Here is a 20,354-nt window from a genome sequence, read left to right on the forward strand (position 1 = left end):
CATCCTTACATGGACTAAACTTGCTTGGTAATATTACTTTGCAGCAATATCTTTCTTGTTGGGGTTTAGAATTTCTAGGTTCGACTTTCCCTAAATTTTAGTTAGCAATTTTTTTGCATATGTGACAGATTTGTTCTCATTGCATTCTTAGAGTCCTTTCTATTTCAAATATTTTAAAGGACATGGTTGGCCTTCGAATTTAGTGTATCTTCCAATGCTTGATTTCCCCTATTTTGTTTGTTCTGTAATAGTTGTTTGTTAGTATTATTACACAATACTTTTCCAGAACTGTAATTCCTTGGGTTGAAGAGTTCCTAGACAGTTCCGGAACAATTCCTATTCTTTTTTTTTAATTTTTCTACTTTCTTAAGGGTTTTCCTGCTTTGTAACCCTAGAAGAAGAATTTCTCCTAAGAACTTTTTTTTCCTAATTAACAGAACATACAGAGTTATTCTTTGTAACCTTCAGATTATGAATTTCTTCTAGTGAGCATTTGGCCTTTACTAAACTGGTTCAGTTAACCCTTTTTCAATAGTATACACATTTCTGTTCCAAGAATACAATTAATCAACAACATACATATTTTTGTTTCAAGAATACATTTAATCAACAACATACATATTTATGTTTCAACAGAACAATTAACCTTTAGGAAGTGATAAATACTTATCTGACTTCGGTAATTAATAATTGTCGACTATTTGGATTAAATCAACTATATGTTGTCGAATTTACCTCCCAACCTTGAGACCCGCTTCCAAGCCTGAGTCTCCCCCCGAGTTGTTTCTCACATGCAGTAACACTAACAGTCCTTTTATAAGCCCCGTATGCAGTCAGACTAATAGTCCTTTTATCACAGCTATCTGGTCTTAACCAGTCTTAGCTTATAAACCTCGTCTGACATCACAATACGGAAGCCTTTGTGTCTTTCTTTTCTTTTCTTTTGTCTTAGATATGCATACCCTCTTGATCTCTTCCTTGAGAATACATCTTCAAGGAAGTAGTTAGGGAAAAGTAATCGCCTACCCTAACTACCTGACATGTGAGAGTTACATGTTTGTCATCAAAACATTTGCCTCATGCATAATTTATCAAAATAATAAATATATAAGCTTAAATAGTAATATCCAATTTGTTTAACTGTAGTAATTAAATATTTACAATTACTGGGGATATCACAAAAAGTATCAAAATCATATACATAATCATCATATGCAATCTCAATCCCTAATTTCTTCACATACTCATTGAAGTTTATAAAAATATTCAGTGACTTTGTGAAAAAATTAGAGATTGAGATTGCATATCATAATCATCATATGCAATTTCAATCCCTATTCTTCACGGATTCATTTAATATTTTAAAAATATTCAACGAATCTACCAAGAAGTTAGGGATTGAGATTGCATAAGATGATTACATATATTTCAGAGTAGAAAAGCTAAAGTGAAATAATTATATAAGTAATGACTATATAGGTATTTGAACATACTACAATATAATATTTGAGTAGATATTTTAGAAATTTACAATTGATATAAAAATACAATAAGACATCTTTATCTAGATTAGGAAATTTGGAAATATCTCGCGTTGTTATCTTGTAAATTTGATCCAGCTCGTCGTCACTTTCTTCATAGTCGCGGACTGGTTTAGTATAGTGTGCTCCTTCTGCAGGATCCAGTGGCACTATAACCCGAAGCGATTTTATTTCAAATGACATTGTCCTTTTCTTCAAATTAATGATGACATTCATATCAATAGCCCAGTCGATTCCTAGGAGCGCGGGGTAAGGATTACTGTCATCGACAATTTCTATAACTTCAAAGTCTACTACTGCACTCACACCTTCAATATCAACTATTACTCCATATAACCGTCCCATGGGGATGATTTTCTGTTGATTCTCCATCCTGAGCTAAATCGGAGACCACTACAACATATGTCTCCCCATCCTTTCCCATGTCTGTTTCAGTAGAATATTTGCATCGGACCAAAGATCCAAAATGACCTGATCCATTTCACAATCACCTATCTGCGCTGTTAGCCGCATCTCTCGCCCTGTTTGTGCCTTATGCTTACCAATCTTTCTGACTGCACGGTGTTCATCAAGGGCATTTTCTTTACTGGTGCATTTATTTATTAATTCCTATAGTCCTTCCACGGCCTTTCTATCGCGCAGCAGCTTCATGCAGGTATCTAAAAAACGTAGTGAGTACAGAAGGATCAACCTCTGTTGGTGCACTGATTTCTTACATCTTGACCTAACTTCCTAAGCTAGAGACCTCATTGAAGCTCTTGTTGGCTTTCATAAATGTTTCCTTAGTGTGATTCAGATCAAAGTCGGCTTATTTCTCTAAAGCTTTGCGGACCCATCCATCTTCTTCAGGTTGTTTACCTTTATCAATGCTAGTCGGCATTCCACTTCTCAGTGCAATATTAACGCTTTGATCTTCCTCGTAGGGCTTCGCCCTCGTCATTTGTAAATTCTACGCGAGTTACTGAGGTTGTGTCTTCGTCTCTTGCATCTTAGCTACTAACACCAGACATTCTTCTATGGTATGGTCGAACTGTCTGCAATACTTATATGACAGGTGCGTAGGATTCTGGCAATCTCACGCAAAGTGCCCCGGCTGTCCGTAGATGTAGCAGATAATCTGATTGCGACCTCTGTCAGGTCCTCCTCCTTGGCCCCATCCCCGATGGTAAAAACCTCCGCACGCTCCTCCGGCACCTTGATCTGGAGGTCGAGTCTCTGCTTGCATATGGTAAGTAGGGTTTCTTTCCATCATCAACTCATAGCTTCGACAGTGGCGCTCATCGTGGCCCATAGATTTGCAAAAATTACAGAACAACTGTTGAGGTGTTTGAACAAACTTCTGAAGCAAGTGGTAGTTATCTGTCGCATGTTGCCTAGTAACTTGACAAATGGCACACCATAGCATAGCCCCCATACTTGGCCCTGCTGGGGCTTTTGGCTTCAGGGGAATTGGCTCCCCCTATAATTCACGAACATGGGATAATGATCCTTATCATGCCTGTGGCCCTTGCACTTCAAACACCAAACTTTTGTGCGCATGTCAGGCTTAGTCTCCTTGTCTTTCTTCAAACTCTGTAATTCTAGGTGTATGCTTGCTAATTGTGAGTGGATCTACTGCACCCCTAGGTTCATGTCCTGAATAAGTGATGCATGCAACCTCATCGCGATCTCCAAGGCTTCTGCCTGTGTATCTATCTTCTGTTGTGATAGAGAAATTCTCAAATGGGGCAAAAGCGATGCTATAAACTAGTCGTGATGCTAGCTATCTGAGATCTGCATGTTAGCCTGTTTGATCTGGCACTTCAACCTCTGATCAAAATCCCAAGGTGTCTCCTCAACCTTCATCATGATCTCTTTAAATTCAATCACCGATTGTGAGTCAGATTTGGGTTTACTAAACTCTTTGTTCAAAGTCGTCTGAGTTTCTGCTAGCGATGCATGAGGATTGTCAGTACAATACTTAATGTACCAGGTTAGCACGCGATCCTACAAGGCGGTAACCAGTTGAGCCTTCTTTATATTGTCATCGTTGATTTACCGCAGTGTCCATACAGTGTTCACAACAAACCAAAACTGCTCTAGATCTTCACTTCCTATGCCCTTGAAGATCGACATCTTCATTGCATTCGCCATGTTGAATGGTGGCAATGGAGGTGGAGGTGTGGGTGAAGGTGTATGTGGTGGAGGTGGAGGTGGAGGTGGAGTGGATGGATGGTGTGTCCTAGGAATACCCTGAGTTATTATCTAAACAGCACTTCGCAGCATAGTCTGCATCACTCCTTCGTCGTTGCTTGAGGGAGGTCCAACCAATGGGCTATACTCTGGTCCTGATCCTACGCGATTTCTAAAGAATCTTCCACTTCGTGTAGCTCCAAACATCAAGGTAATGGCATTACCCGTTTTTCACATAATAGAATTTTAATCCAAGTATTCAATGATCTTAAATACTTACCTCGCGGTCCTTTGAAGAATCTTCGCTATAGTTGACTGAGGTATCAACTGCAAATTCTGTAACAAATCCTCCCAAAATTCGATCGAGCCAATGATCAACAGCCCACGCGATCTTGTTTTTAGAGGCTTCTAGTCATCGCACTAATTCTGGAGTCCACACTATGGGACTATCGAGCTTCCACCTTCCTTGATTGTCTGTCAATTTAGCTAACCACTTGTACAGTTCAATTGGGAAGGTGTAGAAGAAGATTTCGTGTATCTATGTATACAGATATATATTCAACCAATATTCCTTTGACAGGTGCAGATTCCTGTTTTCTTGCGCCGCGAACTCTTGAACCTTCCAATCCAACCACTTTTCAATTTCTTTCTTGGCCGGGTGCGAATGATTCGACATCATACATCTCTTTTAAGCAGATCTCGATCCGTGCAACAGAACCATTTGTTGTCTTAGGGGGTCCTGACCCAGGTTCAAATTTAGTTGTACCAACCAACAAAACCCCACACTACTGGCCCTTTCGGAAATACCCTACGTAGCGCAAGCTGCAGTCTCACTCGAAGCAGTATAGGGGGATGCAAGAACCAAGTTTCTACATCTAGAGACTAGTGTGATGTCTTCCAGCGCCTTGGATCTGCCTCCGCGCAGATCGCTAAACTTCTAGGGCATGTCACTGAAAATCAATCAAAGTGGCCTTTAAACCTTCGCAAAGGTCTACGATCAGTCCTTGTGGACCTTTAACAGTCAATTTACCTACTTCACGCAGCAAAAAGTAACCCTAGATTGGAGTTCGTGTAGATCTACCTTATTCTTCAAAAAACATAAGAGAAATGATCTGAAACCTCGCAAAAGTGGCTAAGAATTCATTTCATACATTATTAAGACAGATTAAATAAATTCGCTTAGCATTCAATCATTATTTTATAAAACATGTCATTCATCAGTAGCATATAACATAATCAGGTATAAATGGAAATATTCAGTAATTCTTTGGAAAATTGTCTTTATTGATCTTCAATTCACTGATTACATACTCAAACTACCCTGCACACATAGATGCAGGGGTCTGCGCACTTAGTTTTGGACTCTACCTAGGCCTCTGCACACTCAGCTATGGATCCTTCCCTTCTCTACCTAAGCACAAGAAGCAAATCCTTCCTACCTTAGCTCCTGCCCAAAACTCTTTAATGAACCCAATTATCTATCAAACTTTTTTCCTAAGACTCGCTAATACTCGACTATTTATAAACTTTTCCATACAATGCCATGGTCCGCATACCATGGGTGAATCTCAAAACTAACTCAAAACTTTTCTTAAAACAAGGGGTTGAGCCCCTTTGACTCTTGTTCATCTACGTGCTCCGCTTCCATATATCGCGGAGACTTTACATCTTTCACAAAACTGCAAAAAAAATTTGGGTTAACTAACCCCAAGCTGACCCAGGGGACCCCATCCCAACAACCCTAGAGGAGGAAGCATTTGAAGCTTCCACCTTCTTGTCATTTTTCTTATCCCTTTTTGGCACCAACTAGTGTCGATGTAGGCATTGCTTGTTGTGGGGTGTTATTCTGAGGAGGGGATATAGGAATTATGCTTGTGAATGTGATACCTGAGTTTGTCAAAATGGCCTAAGGGGAAAAAACCAAATCGGTATTGGCAGAGTCATATTGGGAAATGTGAGTGTTTCAATGACTTATTGTGAGACAAAACTAGGTGGAGGGAATAGAAGGGTGTTTGGGTGATAGCATATGGTAAGAATGAAGGATCATAAACTACATTGTTGTTGGTATCTGGAACTGGTTCTTGATCTTGATGTGTGTTTGACGAAATCATCATGCACACTGAGGCTCCTGTGGCCAAAGGAGTATCCTCTATCATAGGTGGGTCTCCTGGGTATGTCACAAGGAGCGTTGATGATTTAAATCATCCAGTGTCGAATTCAGTGTAAGTTGTGATCAACTCAAGAGAATATTGATAAAAGGTAACACACCATTAGGGGCATTTAATGTCTTCTTCTCATAGTATGTGATTTGGTCAATTGTAATAATTTTCCCATCATGGGGAACATCATTACCCTGAACACGAAGATGCTACTACTAACATTTCATACATATAACTTTGACCAAGAAGGATATTATAATCAAACTGTGTGTCCAACACTTAGATGTCTATGAGCATAGTTTTATTGGAAAGTTGTACTGGAAAGCCTTGGTATAGGCCTACGGGAATAAAAGGGTGTTCTTCGTATGCTCTAAGCGTGATGTCAGATGGTTTGAGTTCAGGAGATCTAATTTTTTTCCAAATTGTTTTGGACATGATACATGTGGATGCTCCCTCATCAACTATGCAGCAGTGGATGGTGATATTCTGGACTGAGACCGAAATTTGAAAAGTGACAATTGATGGAAGATGTGGGGTGGATTTATCTAAGTCAAATACCATTTAAAAAGAATTAATAGGATTGATCGCTCCTAACGTGGAAAGTAAGCCTTTCCATTAGGTTTGGCATGATTACGAAATTTCCAATGCTGACATAGCTAAAGGAGTTTTAGCTAAGTCATCGACTATGTTATTGTTAGAAAAATATTATATATGACAGAGAAATGCAAGACATATAATATTCGGAAAAACACAAACACGTAAACTAGAGAGACACAAATATACGTGGTTCACCCAGTTTGGGCTATGTCCACCCCGAACATCCAGTCCTTCCTTTCTATTATCCAGCAAAATGAAGAGACACATCCTACAGCAGATTTGTAGTAATATCCCATGTTTTCTCTCACAGTGTCACATCTCTGTTTCTTGCTCTGACAATACACATCTATATCACAGCCTCAATACAATGCCCTCATACAACGAGAGGGTTTTCCTTCTAGGGCAAAAAAAAACCCTAAACTAAACATAAATTCTACCGTCAGATCATCCGCCTAATGAACGGCCCAGATTGACTAGAAATTACTATACTTTTACAAGGCAATTTTACATCTGTTTTTAGCTTCGGGGGCGCTGCCCCCGAAACCCCCGCCGGGGGACCGCTGGCCCTCGGAACCCCACCAGGGGGACAAGTCCCCCCCGCACCCCCCCCCCCGCGTGGAGGGGTGCACAATCTTCCTGGGGTATACATCCGACTGAAACAAAGACCTCTAAATAATCATGCTCCGCACTCAACAATCTCCCACTTGGAGAATGATTGTAGCAACTCCACCGCTACTTCATTTGCTGGACAATGACTCCTCTTTGTACCTGGTTGTTTCTCATCTTCATCGTCATCCTTGAAGACAATTTGAAACTAAGCATATTCTTAGTTTCTCCCAGGTTACAACTTTTGTTAGCATATATGCAGGATTATGTCTAGTGTGTATCTTTTCCAGCTTCAACTCTCCATCTTCCAACACTGATCGTATGAAATGGTACTTGAGCTGTATGTGTTTAGTCCTGGAATGAAATGCTGACTTCTTTGCAAGATGAATGGCACTTTGGCTATCACTGTATAATGTGCCCATACCATGCTTCTTACCCAATTCATCCATAAACCTTTGTAACCAAATCATTTCTTTACTAGCCTCTGTAGTAGCAACATACTCTGCTTCTGTTGTTGAAAGTGAAACAACACTTTGAATTTTTGAAACCCAACTGACAGTTATTCCACCTACAGTAAATACATATCCTATAGTGCTCCTCCTGTTATCTCTGTCACCTGCCATATTTGCATCAACATATCCCTATAGAGAAATGTTTGAACCACCAAGCATAATGCTTGATTTGCAGTACCTCTCAAATATCTGAGAATCCATTTCACTGCCATCCAATGTTCTTTTCCTGGATTGTTCATGTACCTGCTTACAACTCCCACTGTATGTGCAATATCAGGCCTTGTGCAAACCATTGCATACATTAAGCTTCCAACTGCTGATGCATATGGAACTTTAGACATATAATCCCTGTCTTCATGCGTCTTTGGGCACATCTCCTTACTAAGTTTGAAATAGCTAGCAAAAGGTGTACTAACTGGTTTTGCATTGTGCATATTAAATCTTTTCAACACCTTTTGTATGTACTCATTCTGAGACAATGTTAATTTGTGATTTTTCATGTCTCTAGTTATTCTCATACCAAGGATCTGTTTTGCAACTCCCAAATCCTTCATTACAAATGAATTTGCCAATTTTCTTTTGAGAACATTTATTTCCTGCATGTTAGACCCTGCAACAAGCATGTCATCTACATACAATAACAACTCCGACTGTATGTGCAATATCAGGCCTTGTGCAAACCATTGCATACATTAAGCTTCCAACTGTTGATGCATATGGAACTTTAGACATATAATCCCTGTCTTCATGGGTCTTTGGGCACATCTCCTTACTAAGTTTGAAATAGCTAGCAAAAACTGTACTAACTGGTTTTGCATTGTGCATATTAAATCTTTTCAACACCTTTTGTATGTACTCATTCTGAGACAATGTTAATTTGTGATTTTTCTTGTCTCTAGTTATTCTCATACCAAGGATTTGTTTTGCAACTCCCAAAACCTTCTTTGCAAATGAATTTGCCAATTTTCTTTTGAGCACATTTATTTCCTGCATGTTAGACCCTACAACAAGCATGTCATCTACATACAATAATAATATAATATAGCTGCCATCATTTTTCTTTTTCAGATAAACACAATGATCAGAGTGACATCTAGTATAACCTTGTTCAGACATAAACTTGTCAAATTTTAGATACCACTGTCTTGGAGCCTGTTTTAAGCCATACAAGCTCTTCTTCAACCTGCACACTAGTTTTTCCTTCCCTTTTACCTCATATCCTTGTGGTTGTTGCATATATATCTCTTCCTCCAAATCCCCATGGAGAAAGGTTGTCCTTACATCTAACTGCTCAAGATGAAAATCTTCAACTGCTACTAGACTTAAAATAGTTCTGATTGAAGTCATTTTAACAATAGGAGAAAATATTTCATCAAAATCAATACCTTTCTTCTGTGCAAACCCCTTCACCACAAGTCTAGCTTTGCACCTCTATTTTCCTCCATCTTCTTCCTTCAGCTTGTAAACCCATTTATTCTGCATTGTAGTTTCACCTGCAGGCAACCTAACTAAGTCCCAAGTCTGGTTATGCATTAAGGAGTCCATCTCTTCTTCCATGGCTAGCTCCCACTTCTTCCTGCTTTCAACCTGCATTGCTTCTTCATAACATTCGGGTTCACCAGAATCAGCCAATAATAAATAATATAATGAAGGAGTGTCGTTCAGGGGGTATACTTATCTTGGTAGATCTTCTAACACCGCTTTCAGGTGTTTGGGGTGCCTGTTACTGTTGTGGTGGTTGTTATTGTTGTGGTTGTTGATTATTATTATTTCCAGGCACCTTTACTTTTTGAACGATCTCATCAAGAACTGTGTATTCCTTCTTTTCCTTTTCATGTTTCTTTTCCTGCAACGGATTCTTATACAAGACCTTTTCATTGAATATTACATCTCTGCTCCTAATGATTTTGTGATTTTCATAATCATATAAGAAATAACCAAAATCATTAACACCATATCCAACAAAGATACATTTCTTTGATTTTGCCTCAAGCTTTGTTCTATTTTCTTTATTAATATGGAAAAAGGCCTCACAACCAAAAGGCTTTAAAAATGAGTAGTTTACCTTTTTACCTATCCATGCTTCCTCTGGAATGCCACCATCCAAGGAACTTGAAGGCCCTCTATTTATTAGATAAATAGCAGTATCTACATCATCTGCCCAAAATTGTAAAGGCAATCCTGCATGCAATCTCATGCACCTTGCACGCTCCATGATTGTTCTAGTCATCCTTTCTGACACACCATTTTCTTGTGGTGTTCTTGGAACTGTCTTCTCTCTGCGAATTCCATGCTCTGAACAGTACCTATTAAACTCTTGCTGCAATATTCACCTCCATTGTCTGATCTGAGACACTTCTTTCCTGTCTCAATCTCAACCAAAGCTTTCCATTTCTTGAAAGTATCAAATACATCAGATTTATTCTGAATACAATAAATCCAAGTTTTTCTAGTTGCATCATCAATAAAAGTAACATAATAATGAGAGCCACCAAGAGATGATACCTGAGCAGGTCCCCATACATCTGTATGCACAAGCTCTAATTTTTCGCTCTTCTTTTCTTTCCCAACTCTGAGAAATCTAACTCTCTTCTATTTTCCATAAATGCAATTCTCACAGAAGTCCAAATCAACATTCTTCAAACCTAGCAACAAATTCCTTGAGTGAAGAATCTTCATCCCCTTCTCACTCATGTGTCTGAGCCTATGATGCCATAATGTTGCATCTGCTCCTTTGGAAGTTAAAGCATTAACATAGTTAGAAATACCATTGCATAAATACAATGTACCAACCTTTTCACCTTTTTCTATTACCAGGGCTCCTTTGGTGACCTTCCAAGCTTTATCTGTGAAAGTTGTCACACAACCTTCACTGCCTAACTGCCCTGTTGAAATCAGATTTTTCTTCAGATCTGGAACATGCCTTACCTCCATTAGTAGCCATTGGTTTCCATTTTGTTGTTTTACAAGAACCTTACCCATTCCAATAATTTTACAGCATTTATCATCACCCAAAAGGACTTGTCCAAAATCTCCTTAAACATAGCCATGAAAATATTTCTTATCAGTGGCATGGAATGAGGCCCCTGAATCTACCACCCAAGAATCAGTAATATTTTCGAAAGAAAGAATCAAAGCATCTTGTAACACCTCATCTGTCACATTTGCTTCATGATTGTTTTCTTGTTGTGCATCTCCTTCTTTTCCCTTCCAAGATCTATAGTCTTTCTTTAGGTGTCCTTTCTTTCCGCATTTCCAGCACACTATCCCCAATCTGGACTTGGATCTACCTTTCCTTGATTTACTGTGATATCCTGAGCTCTTTCCTCTTTCCATTCTTCTTCCCCTAGACTCTACACTAAAATCATTACCCGATGTCTCACCGGAACTTTTTTGTTGCATTTCCTTGCTACGGATAGCACCGACAACATCATCAAACTTTAAAGTACTAGATCCAGAAACAGAGTTACTAATGGCCATTACTAAACCATTCCAACTTTCTGGCAATGAGCACAAGAATAACAGGGCTCTAACTTCGTCATCAAAGTTTAGCCCTACAGAACTTAACTGACTTGTAACTGTATTAAAATCATTTAAATGGTCGGCAACAGATACACCTTCCGACATCTTCATATTAAATAACCATTTCATAAGAAATACCTTGTTTGAGGCCGAGGGTTTTTCATATAGTTTCGCCAATGCCTGAATCAAACCCTATGTTGTTGTTTACTTCGAAATGTTGAAGGCGACAGACGCTGCGAGGCACAAACGTACTATTCCGAGTGCCTTTCTATCAAGAATGTTCCATTCTGCATCTGTCATAGCCGTCGGCTTCTTTGCTTTTCCGCTCAATGGTAGGTACATATCTTTCTGATACAGATAATATTCCATCTGCATCTTCCACAGCGGGAAGTTTTGGCCGTTAAATTTCTCGACCCTAAACTTACCATCTTCCACCATTTCTCCCACTCGAACGAGGAACCCTTCTTTCCTACGAGTTTATCATCCAAATAGACCTTCAGCTCTGATACCAGTTGTTAGAAAAATATTATATATGACAGAGAAATGCAAGACATATAATATGCAGAAAAACACAAACACATAAAACCAGAGAGACACAGATATACGTGGTTCACCCAGTTTGGGCTACGTCCACCTCGAACAGCTAGTCCTTCCTTTCTATTATCCAGCAAAATGAAGAGACACAACCTACAGCAGATCCATTGTAATATCCTTTGTTTTCTCTCACAGTCTCACCTCTCTGTTTCTCGCTCTGAGAATACACATCTATCTCACAGCCTCAATACAATGCCCTCATACAAAGAGAGGGGTTGCCTTCTAGGGCAAAAAAAAACCCTAAAATAAACATAAATTCTACCATCAGATCATCCGCCTAATGAACGGCCAAATTACTATACTTTTACAAGGTAATTTTACATCTGTTTTTAGCTTCGGGGGTGCTGCCCCCAAAACCCCCGTCAGGGGACCTCTGGCCCCCGAACCCCCACGGGGGGGACAAGTCTCCCCCCCCCCCCCCCCGCACCCCCCCGCATGGAGGGATGTACAATCTTCCTAGGGTATACATCCGGCTGAAACAAAGACCTTTAAATAATCATGCTCCACACCCAACAATCTCCCAGTTGGAGAATGATTGTAGCAACTCCACAGCTGCTTCATTTGCTGGACAATGACTACTCTTTGGACCTATTTGTTTCTCATCTTCATCGTCATCCTTGAAGACCAATTGAAACTGAGCATATTCTCAGTTTCTCCCTGGTTACAACTTTTGTTAGCATATCTGCAAGATTCTGGCTAGTGTGTATCTTTTCTAGCTTCAACTCTCCATCTTCCAACACTGATCGTATGAAATGGTACTTGAGCTGTATGTGTTTAGTCCTGGAATGAAATGTTGAGTTCTTTGCAAGATGAATGGCACTTTGTATATCACTGTATAACGTGCCCATATCATGCTTCTTACCCAATTCATCCATAAATCTTTGTAACCAAATCATTTCTTTACTAGCCTCTGTAGCAGCAACATACTCTGCTTTTGTTGTTGAAAGTGCAACAACACTTTGGATTTTTGAAACCCAACTGACAGTTGTTCCACCTATATTAAATATATATCGTGTAGTGCTCCTCCTGTTATCTCTTTCACCTGCCATATCTGCATCAACATATCCCTGTAGAGAAATGTTTGAACCACCAAAGCCTAATGCTTGATTTGTGGTACCTCTCAAATATCTGAGAATCTATTTCACAACCATCCAATGTTCTTTTTTTGGATTTTTCATGTACCTGCTTACAACTCCCACTGTATGTGCAATATCAGGCCTTGTGCAAACTATTGCATACATTAAGCTTCCAACTGTTGATGCATATGGAACTATAGACATATTATCCCTGTCTTCATGGGTCTTTGGGCACATCTCCTTACTAAGTTTGAAATGGCTAGCAAAAGGTGTACTAACTGGTTTTGCATTGTGCATATTAAATCTTTTCAACACCTTTTGTATGTACTCATTCTGAGACAATGTTAATTTGTGATTTTTCCTGTCTCTAGTTATTCTCATACCAAGGATTTGTTTTGCAACTCCCAAATCCTTCATTGCAAATGAATTTGCCAATTTTCTTTTGAGCACATTTATTTCCTGCATGTTAGACCCTACAACAAGCATGTCATCTACATACAATAACAATATAATATAGCTGCCATCATTTTTCTTTTTCAGATAAACACAATGATCAAAGTGACATCTAGTATAACCTTGTTCACACATTAACTTGTCAAATTTTAGATACCACTGCCTTGGAGCCTGTTTTAAGCCATACAAGCTCTTCTTCAACCTGCACACTATTTTCTCCTTCCCTTTTACCTCATATCCTTGTGGTTGCTGCATATATATCTCTTCCTCCAAATCCCCATGGAGAAAGGTTGTATTTACATCTAACTGTTCAAGATGCAAATATTCAACTGCTACTAGACTTAAAATAGTTTTGATTGAAGTCATTTTAACAACAGGAGAAAATATTTCATCAAAATCAATACCTTTCTTCTGTGCAAACCCCTTCACCACAAGTCTAGCTTTGTACCTCTGTTTTCCTCCATCTTCTTCCTTCAGCCTGTAAACCCATTTATTCTGCGTTGTAGTTTTACTTGCAGGCAACCTGACTAAGTCCCAAGTCTGGTTATGCATTAAGGAGTCCATCTCTTCTTCCATGGCTAGCTCCCACTTCTTCATGCTTTCAACCTGCATTGCTTCTTCATAACATTCGAGTTCACCAGAATCAGTAAATAATAAATAATATAATGAAGGAGAGTATCGTTCAGGGGGTATACTTATCCTAGTAGATCTTCTAACACCACTTTCAGGTGTTTGGGGTGCTTGTTTCTGTTGTGGTCATTGCTATTGTTGTGGTTGTTGATTATTATTATTTTCAAACACCTTTACTTTTTCAGTGATCTCATCAAGAACTGTGTATTCCTTGTTTTCCTTTTCATGTTTCTTTTCCTGCAACTGATTCTTATACAAGACTTTTTCATTGAATATTACATCTCTGCTCCTAATGATTTTGTGATTTTCATAATCATATAAGCGATAACCAAAATCATTAACACCATATCCAATAAAGGTACATTTCTTTGATTTTGCCTCAAGCTTTGTTCTATTTTCTTTATTAATATGGACAAAGGCCTCACAACCAAAAGGCTTTAAAAATGAGTAGTTTACCTTTTTACCTGTCCATGCTTCCTCTGGAATACCACCATCCAAAGAACTTGAAGGCCCTCTTTTTATTAGATAAACAACAGTATCTACAGCATCTGCACAAAATTGTAAAGGCAATCCTGCATGCAATCTCATGCACCTTGCACGCTCCATGATTCTTCTGTTCATCCTTTCTGACACACCATTTTCTTGTGGTGTTCTTGCAACTGTCTTCTCTCTGTGAATTCCTTGCTCTGAACAGTACCTATCAAACTCTTTGCTGCAATATTCACCTTCATTGTCTGATCTGGGACACTTCAATTTCTTTACTGTCTCAATCTCAACCAAAGCTTTCCATTTCTTGAAAGTATCAAATACATCAGATTTATTCTGAATACAATAAATCCAAGTATTTCTAGTTGCATCATCAATAAAAGTAACATAATAATGAGAGCCACCAAGAGATGATACCTGAGAAGGTCCCCATACATCTGTATGCACAAGCTCTAATTTTTCACTCTTCTTTTCTTTCCCAACTCTGAGAAATCTGACTCTCTTCTGTTTTCCATAAATGCAATTCTCACAGAAGTCCAAATCAACATTCGTCAAACCTCGCAACAAATTCCTTGAGTGAAGAATCTTCATCCCCTTCTCACTCATGTGTCCAAGCCTATGATGCCATAATGCTGCATCTACTCCTGTGTAAGTTAAAGCATTAACAGAGTTAGAAATACCATTGCATAAATACAATGTACCAACCTTTTCACCTTTTGCTATTACCAGGGCTCCTTTGGTGACCTTCCAAGCTTTATCTGTGAAAGTTGTCACACAACCTTCACTGCCTAACTGCCCTGTTGAAATCAAATTTTTCTTCAGATCTGGAACATGCCTTACCTCCTTTAGTAGCCATTGGTTTCCATTCTGCTGTTTTACAAGAACCTTACCCATTCCAATAATTTTACAGGGTTTATCATCACCCAAACGGACTTGTCCAAAATCTCCTTGAACATAGTCATGAAAATATTTCTTATCAGGTGTGGCATGGAATGAGGCCCCTGAATCTACCACCCAGAAATCAGTAATATTTTCGAAAGAAAGAATCAAAGCATCTTGTAACACCTCACCTGTCACATTTTCTTCATGATTGTTTTCTTGTTGTGCATCTCCTTCTTTTCCCTTCCGAGATCTACAGTCTTTCTTTAGGTGTCCTTTCTTTCTACATTTCTAGCACACTATCCCCAATCTGGACTTGGATCTACCTTTCCTTGATTTACTGTGATATCCTGAGCTCTTTCCTCTTTCCATTCTTCTTCCCCTAGACTCTACACTAAAATCATTACCCGATGTCTCACCGGAGCTTTTCCATTGCATTTCCTCACTAAGGATAGCACCGACAACATCATCAAACTTTAAAGTACTAGATCCAGAAACAGAGTTACTAATGGACATTACTAAACCATTCCAACTTTCTGGCAATAAGCACAAGAATAACAGGGCTCTAACTTCATCCTCAAAGTTTACCCCTACAAAACTTAACTGACTTGTAATTGTACTAAAATCATTTAAATGATCTGCAACAGATCCACCTTCTGACATCTTCATATTAAATAACCGTTTCATAAGAAATACCTTGTTTGAGGCCGAGGGTTTTTCATATAGTTTCGCCAACGCCTGAATCAAACCCTCTGTCGTTGTTTCCTTCGAAATGTTGAAGGCGACCGACGCTGCGAGGCACAACCGTACTGTTCCGAGTGCCTTTCTATCGAGAATGTTCCATTCTGCATCTGTCATAGCCATCAGCTTCTTTGCTTTTCCGCTCAATGGTAGGTACAGATCTTTCTAATACAGATAATCTTCCATCTGCATCTTCCACAGCGGGAAGTTTTGGCCATTAAATTTCTCGACCCTAAACTTACCATCTTCCGCCATTTCTCCCACTTGAACGAGGAACCCTTCTTTCCTGCGAGTTTATCAGCCAAATAGACCTTCGACTCTAATACTAATTGTTAGAAAAATATTATATATGACAGAGAAATGCAAGACATATAATGTGTGGAAAAACACAAACACATAAAACCAGAGAGACACAAATAGACGTCATTCACCCAGTTTGGGCTACGTCCACCCCGAACAGCCAGTCCTTCCTTTTTATTATCGAGCAAAATGAAGAGACACAACCTACAGTAGATCCGCTGTAATATCCTTTGTTTTCTCTCACAGCCTCACCTCTCTGTTTCTCGCTATGAGAATACACATCTATATCACAGCCTCAATGCAATGCCCTCATACAAAGAGAGGGGTTGCCTTCTAGGGAAAAAAAAACCCTAAACTAAACATAAATTCTACAGTCAGATCATCCACCTAATGAACGGCCCAGATTGACTAGAAATTACTATACTTTTACAAGGAAATTTTACATCTGTTTTTAGCTTCGGGGGTGCTACCCCCGAAACCCCCGCCGAGGGACTGCTGGCCCCCGCACCCCCCGTGTGGAGGGGTGTACAATCTTCCTGGGGTATACATCCGGCTGAAACAAATACCTCTAAATAATCATGCTCCACACCTAAAAGTTATAGCTATGAGAAACATTTTAGTTTTATTCAGCTCATCGTAAAGTACCTTTAACCATCTTTTAGATGTGTTCCATGGTGTATCAAGGGATTGTTAAAGGCGTCGTAGGAGTTGTGGTAGTCAAGGTGGAAGGGTTGGTTTCTGGTGGAGTTTTGTACTCCCAGTTGTGCGTTTGCAAGAGAACTTCTTCTCCTGCCATGAAAATGTTGTGACTTGAGGTACTTTGGGAATTTCCTCCAGGAGTATTTTGATAGTGTTGTTGGGAGGGTTCCTACTAGGTATTTACCACTCCTTGATGGGGGAAGGGATGTTGCATTACTACAGGTTGTTGGTTTTTCCCCCCCTTTCCCCCCACTTTCTTTCATCCTCTTCAACTTAGCGAGTTGTGGGCAATGATGGATGTAATGAACGTATTCCCCGCAAATGGCACAAGCGTGATTAGTATATAGACTGGAGTTCTTATTTTTCCTTGGTGAGTTTTTATTGGTATATCCCTAGTTTTGTTTCCTATTGGGGTTTCCCCCAGCTGGTGCATGTGGAGGTTGTTTTTGATTGTTTCCCCCTTGGCCATGCTCTCCCTTTGGCTTGCTCTTTTATTTTTTCTTAGCATTGTTAGGTGGGTTAGGTGTGTTAAGTTGTTTAAATGATTGTTGTTGTTAAGCGAGAGAGGGTTGCACTAGATTAACCCTTGGATTAGCTTGTGCTAGTGGGTTTTTTTATTGGGGTGTAGGGAAAGGGAAATATTGATTCCCTTGTCCCTGACTGGCATATGAGTTTTGGGAAGGGGGAATTGCTTCCACATTCCTAGAGGGGTATTTATTTCCCTGTGGGGGAGGATATGGGCCACCCTGTGTGGGAGGGTATTGGCCACCCTACATGGGTTGGTATTGGTTGACCTATATAGCAGGATTCTACATAGGCATAGGTTGACCAGTGTAATATCCTGTGTGGTGTGGTGGTGGTGTTGCATGCGTAGCACTGAATGGTTGGTCACTAAAAGTGTATCTAGGGTATTGGAAGGTGTTTTTGGGTTTGTTTTGGGCTATGTTCCGAATCAATCCATCCGCAACATTGGATGCACTTGGTGTCTCTTGTTTATAAGTTTACAGGCGGGGGCATATGGAAGAACATGATAGAGGTATCCAGACTATGTTTATGATCTCTAATTATTGAGCTTTTCCAATGGCCTTTTCCTCATTTTATGGGAATTAATTGGCCACATTTTTTGGGATTTATGATGTGAGGGATCTCAAAAACAGGTCGAGGAGGAGTTTTTCTTCCAAATGTGCTTTGCACAAGCTATAATGTTTCTACCATTCATGGATGTGATCTGATATGTGTGTAGCAGGTGTTTGTTTGAAATGGGTAAGGATTTCCAGGCCCAAGTCCTGATGGACTAGGAGCTGGAATAATGTAAGGAATGTTGTGGCTAGGGAACTAAAGTTCCCATGTGACCCAAAAGGTTGGCCTATGTACCATTTTTCTTCAGGCCCTATGAGGGTGCATTGAAACGGCCGCAATCGAATAGTATCACTTGTGATACTATTGGATGATCACCAAAGGTGAAAGGTCATGACATGATTTCCTAGTTATTCTCCTTGTTTGCCTTCGAATTTTGGAACATCCAAAGGGAGCTTGGTGGGCATGGGTGGCCAATTTTGGTCATGTGCAATAGGGTCATTAGTTAAATTTCTTAAATCGAGGAGATTTAAAGAAGCTAAAAATAGGATTTGTAAGTGGTCCTTCATCGCAAAATGATTTTGAATAGTTGTATTTAAACGGGTTCCCTGATAAGAATGGTTACCTTAGTGAGAATCGAGTGGACTCTTGGGAGGGGAGTTTTGTGGGATCCCCTGAGGGGTTTCATGAGGGGTCCCTTAGGGGTAGTGACTGGGATGCTTTGACGAGGAGGAGTCCCAATAAAAGTTGAACCAATAAAGGAATATCTTATAACGGTGGTTATGTGGTGTCTTTTACGCCTAAATGGTGAGAGACCTAGCACACCTCCTGACGATGGGGGGAGGTTTTGAAAATGTCTAGATTGATGTAGAGCCATGGGGCCCCCTATGGTGTCGAGTAGAGTGTATGTTACTTTTTGTGATTGAGGGAAGTAGATAAATATCAAATCAAGTAAATCACATACATAAAATAAAGTGAAACTAAAATGATTACATTCCCTTTAACTTAGACTATGTGATCAATGAAAAAAATAGTTTTTGCTTGTTTTTTCATATGATAAAAGATCCTATAAATACCTATTCATCCTAGCAACTCTCAAAGTAACTGGGCCTTGTGGATATATCTTCTATTGGGTACTGGGGAAATGTCCCAAAAGAACTAGCAATGCTTTCCAGCAGTCTAAGAATCAACCAAGGTAACGAATGAGGCTTTAGTATTTCCCGCACCTCCACTTATAAGGATGGATTCCCTAATTTTGGCCACCAAAGTACCTTCGTCCCATGTGAGTATTCGAGTCTATATATTCTTGGTATTCAATTACCAGTATCGAGCACTTGATGGGTCGAGTAGCCCTAAATAGTACCACACACACTAGACCTAAGTTGAAACGCCTCTAAATCAGGTCTCTGTTATGCTCGGGTATTCTTTTCCATGGGATGATTAAAGGATTTTAAGCACCCTAAAAGTCAACTTCTATGTTTCAAATATGTAACATGACCATGGTGGCTTATGGGATGCCTACCCCCAATGGTCCTAACCTGAACTATTAATTCTTTTGTGGCCCCTATGGGGAATTTAGTTGGTTCAAGTTATGGTTGCTTTTAAGAGTCTTGATTTTCTTAGGGTGTGATATGTAAGCCAAAACAAGCTAAGTACAAAAAACTTTGGAAATTGGATGCCTTCTTATACAAATCTTATAGAAGCTTAGTGTGTGATGTGTAATTGTGTGCAAGTGGGCAAGTGAACATACAAAGTGTGATAAGATGTGGATATGTGATGATCCTTTTCAATATCCTCCTAATTACACTAAGTTTTGATTGTTCCTTGCATGAAAAAGAAATAATCAATGGACAATGGGCCACTTACTCTTTTTCCTATTACACCATGTGATTTTCACAACGGGATATGGAAACTTAAGTGCTTTAAGAAAGTTTTCATATGCAAGCCTAGGTTCTTCTAGAAGACACAAGGGAAGCAGAGATTACTTACTTTATGTAATAACACTTAATCCTAGTCCCAAAAATGAAGAAAAATGTATGTTTTTCTTAGTAACAAGATTTGTGGATCATGGGCCACTTGCTCCTTTACAAATTAAGTTGTGTAAGAAATGTAAAAAAAAAAACAAAGATAATATAATTCGCCTACTAATTGTGATTAGTAAAGAAATTAAGTAATCTAAAATAACTAGAAAAAAATTGCAAAGGTGAAGGAAATTCACTAAAGACTCCCAATCACCTGAGAAAAGTGAAACTACAATCATTTTTATGCTCTTTGGAAGCTGCACGAGTTTTACTGTGCACAGACACACTT

At 39.3% G+C, this 20,354-nt stretch overlaps 1 protein-coding gene across 1 annotated transcript in view; it reads right to left on the bottom strand.

Annotated features, from left to right (window-relative positions):
- Positions 1-2,555: 2,555 nt before the first annotated feature.
- LOC149255938 (guard cell S-type anion channel SLAC1-like) overlaps positions 2,556-20,354 on the bottom strand; it is a 55,036-nt gene continuing 37,237 nt past the window's right edge. The window contains exon 6 of the mRNA XM_089455157.1: positions 2,556-2,756. Within this exon, the coding sequence (XP_089311283.1) occupies positions 2,556-2,756 (201 nt within the window). The remainder of the gene's footprint in view (positions 2,757-20,354) is intronic.

Source organism: Pinus tabuliformis, chromosome 7 (genome assembly GCF_031772625.1).
Source record: "Pinus tabuliformis cultivar Carrire ecotype Pingquan chromosome 7, CPIR1, whole genome shotgun sequence".
NCBI lineage: Eukaryota > Viridiplantae > Streptophyta > Pinopsida > Pinales > Pinaceae > Pinus > Pinus tabuliformis.